Source organism: Myotis davidii, unplaced genomic scaffold, assembly GCF_000327345.1.
Source record: "Myotis davidii unplaced genomic scaffold, ASM32734v1 scaffold998, whole genome shotgun sequence".
Lineage (NCBI taxonomy): Eukaryota > Metazoa > Chordata > Mammalia > Chiroptera > Vespertilionidae > Myotis > Myotis davidii.
In genome coordinates, this window is record NW_006288856.1 from 326,390 (window position 1) to 329,618 (window position 3,229).

The 3,229-nt window shown below is 53.3% G+C and overlaps 1 protein-coding gene across 1 annotated transcript; it reads right to left on the bottom strand.

The window, feature by feature from the left end:
- Positions 1 to 1,085: 1,085 nt before the first annotated feature.
- On the bottom strand, positions 1,086 to 3,091 carry LOC102758741 (F-box only protein 31). Its single transcript, XM_015562196.1, has 3 exons — positions 2,804 to 3,091; positions 1,909 to 2,603; positions 1,086 to 1,772 (listed from the first exon to the last, which is right to left on the bottom strand). The coding sequence occupies exons 1-3, from the start codon at positions 3,089 to 3,091 to the stop codon at positions 1,166 to 1,168; spliced, it is 1,590 nt and encodes a 529-aa protein (XP_015417682.1). The 3' UTR covers positions 1,086 to 1,165.
- Positions 3,092 to 3,229: the final 138 nt, after the last annotated feature.

Sequence of the window (3,229 nt, forward strand, 5' to 3'; positions counted from 1 at the left end):
GGGGAGGAAGGGGGGTGGGAGATGCAGGAAGAGATTGGACAAAAATCGTGCACCTATGGATGAGGACAGTGGGTGGGGAGTGAGGGTGGGGGTGGGGCGGGAACTGGGAGGAGGGGAGTTATGGGGGAAAAAAGAGGAACAAATGTAATAATCTGAACAATAAAGATTTAAATTTAAAAAAAAAAAATACCACAAACTGTGTAGCTTACACAACTGAAATTTATTTTCTCACAGTTCTGCTAGCTGGAAGTTGGAGATCACGATGTCAGCAGGTTTGCTATCTTCTGAGACCTCTCTTTTTGGCTTGCAGATGACCACCTACTTGATATGTCCTCACCTGGTCTTTCCTCTCTGTGTACCCATGTCTGGTGTGTCTCACATTTTCTTAAAGGTACAAGATGTACTGGATTAAGCCCCACAGAAGACCCCCTCATATTACCTCAATTACTTCTTTAAAGATCCTATTTCCAAATACTGTCACATTCTGAGATACTAGAGATTCTGATTTTAACGTATAAATTTTTTTTATCCGAACAATAAAGATTTAATTTAAAAAATTAAAATAAAATGAAGTGTACAATGCAGTGGTTTTTCTTATATTCAGAGTTGTACAGTCTAACAATTACCACTATCTAATTTTAGGATCTTTCCTTTTTCTTTCTTTCTTTTTAAAAAGACATGCTCAGCCCTAGCTGGTTTGGTTCAGTGGATAGAGCCTGGACCTGCAGATGGAAAGGTCTAAGGTAGCAGTTCTCAACCTGTGGGTCGAACGACCCTTTCACAGGGGTCGCCTAAGACCATCGGAAAACACATATATAACTACATATTGTTTTTGTGATTAATCACTATGCTTTAATTATGTTCAATTGGTAACAATGAAATTGGGGGTCGCCACAACATGAGGAACTGTATTAAAGGGTCACGGCATTAGGAAGGTTGAGACCACTGGTCTAAGGTTTATTTCTACCTCAGTTGCTGGCTCCTACCCAGCCTGGCCCTGGTCCGGGCTTGGGCAGGAGGCAACAACTGATGTGTTTCTCTCACATCGATTATTTCCGTCTTTCCCTCTCTCCCCCACTCTCTCTAAACATCAATGGGAAAATATCCTCGGGTGAGGATTAAAAAAACAAACAAAGGTGGGTAACCTGGTCAGAAGGTCAAATCTTCAAAGTGCATGCAAGCTGCTCCTCCCAGGGGGTCCGGACTGAGTGTTTTTGAGCATCTCCAGGAAGGCCTGTGGGGACGGCGCCTCCACATTCTGGAAGGTGTTCTGGACTCTGCCGAACAGGAAGAAGTATTTCCCCTCCAGCCAGATGAACCCGAAGTGGTCCTCATCGAACAGGATGAAGGCTCCAGGTAAGCGCCTGGTATAGGAGAAGCCACGGAAGCCAACAGAAACAGTGTCCACGCCGTAGAAACACATCCTGCAGGTTCGGGGGTAGTTCTGCTCACTCGAGCGCACGCCCACAGGCAGCACAAACCGGACAGGCTGCTCCTCCGAAGCGGCCGCCCCGGACTCCCCGGCGCTGGGCTGGGCAGGGCTCTGCCAGCCATGGCCCTGGCTTTCCGCAGCCCCGTCTTCTTGCTGCTGCTGCTGCTCCCGGGTCACCTGCTCCTCCATCTCCCGGATCACGCGGGCGAGCTCCTGGAAGGTGCGGAAGAACGCGCCGTACTGCGGTCCGTCCTCCGGCCCCCGCCCCCGCCCCGGTTCTCCCCTAAGCCGCGTGGGTGAACCCGTCCGGTGGTCTGTGCTCTTGCACTGGATGGTGAGCCTGTCCCCCTGGAGACAAAATCATGGTGCATAAAAGTAAGAGTATAAAATTTCTATATTCTAATACTATATAGTTAAATGTTTATCCTAAGTAGACTGTGAAAAGGTAAGTATATGTTTTTTATTTCCTAGAGAACCGGATGCGGCGCCTGAGGTGGATCTCTAACATCCCGCTGGAGTCTCCCGTGATATTGGTGACCCTGGCGTACTTCCCATGGAAGCTGAGCATGGCGATCTTTAGGCTGAAGGCATCATAGTAGTATTGGAAGAGGCCTGGCCGGATGGGGTCGTCCGGGTGGCGCGGCGGGAGGTAGAGGCGGCGGTAGGTCAGGCAGTCGTACTGCGGTCCGTCCTCCGGCCCCCGCCCCCGCCCCGGTTCTCCCCTAAGCCGCGTGGGTGAACCCGTCCGGTGGTCTGTGCTCTTGCACTGGATGGTGAGCCTGTCCCCCTGGATCTGCACGTGGCCGTGGTGGGGCCTGCCGAGGAGGCCCGCCAGGCACTCCAGCGCGGCTGAGTTCCGCTCCGTCAGGCGAATCCTGAACGAGGGCTTGAAATGTATTGGGCCACACACATGGGTGTTAAGGGAAGGCCTGTACGACCAACCAGTAATGCACAAGCCGTCCACCACGACATGCAGCAGTGTTCTATAGCTATAATTTAGCTGCCACAACCCCAAAATGTGTCTGTACGGAAACAGCTTCGCATAGACTTCTCGGTAAGACATACCAGTCATCTCCGGGTTCTGCAGGTTCTCACGAACGCCGAACTCCTCGCGGCAGCGCCGTCTCCAGATGCTGTCGGTGTGCAGGATGTGGTGGAATTTGGTGCAGGCCTGGGCCAGGCTGGCCAGGTCGGTGCCGGGGAGCGAGGCAAAGATCCCCACCAGAATCAGAACAGGTTCGCATAGACTTCTCGGTAAGACATACCGGTCATCTCCGGGTTCTGCAGGTTCTCACGAACGCCGAACTCCTCGCGGCAGCGCCGTCTCCAGATGCTGTCGGTGTGCAGGATGTGGTGGAATTTGGTGCAGGCCCGGGCCAGGCTGGCCAGGTCGGTGCCGGGGAGCGAGGCAAAGATCCCCACCAGAATCTCCACTGGCAGGTCCTGCAGTGAACAGTGCGGGGGCGGCGGGGGCAGGGGCGGCTTGGGGCTCGCGATTCCTCCACTCCCAGCACAGCACCGCACTGCGGCGTCTGCCTCGACCTGCTTTTCTGCGGGGGCCTGATTGCCATCAGCTGCTACGGTCTCAGCTGGGCTCTTCTGATGACACTTACAACCCCGTAAAGAGCCCACACCGCAGAGGCAAGCGCACTCCTCCATGCCTCCAGGTGTAATAGACACTACAGCCTGGACTGCTGTGCCTCAGACAGGCTTTAAACTGGCTTGTGCCACCCAGTTCAGTCATGCCCCCAGGGCCTAGCCACACCCCCTTAGAGAGGAGCCAATTGTAGGACTTTA

Coding starts and splice junctions, on each gene's coding strand:
- LOC102758741 (XM_015562196.1), bottom strand. CDS start 3,091: ATGGAGGAGTGCGCTTGCCTCTGCGGTGTGGGCTCTTTACGGGGTTGT. Junction 2,604..2,803: donor ACCTGGCCAGCCTGGCCCGG/GCCTGCACCAAA, acceptor AGCCTGGCCCAG/GCCTGCACCAAATTCCACCA. Junction 1,773..1,908: donor CACCTCAGGCGCCGCATCCG/GTTCTCTAGGAA, acceptor CCAGGGGGACAG/GCTCACCATCCAGTGCAAGA.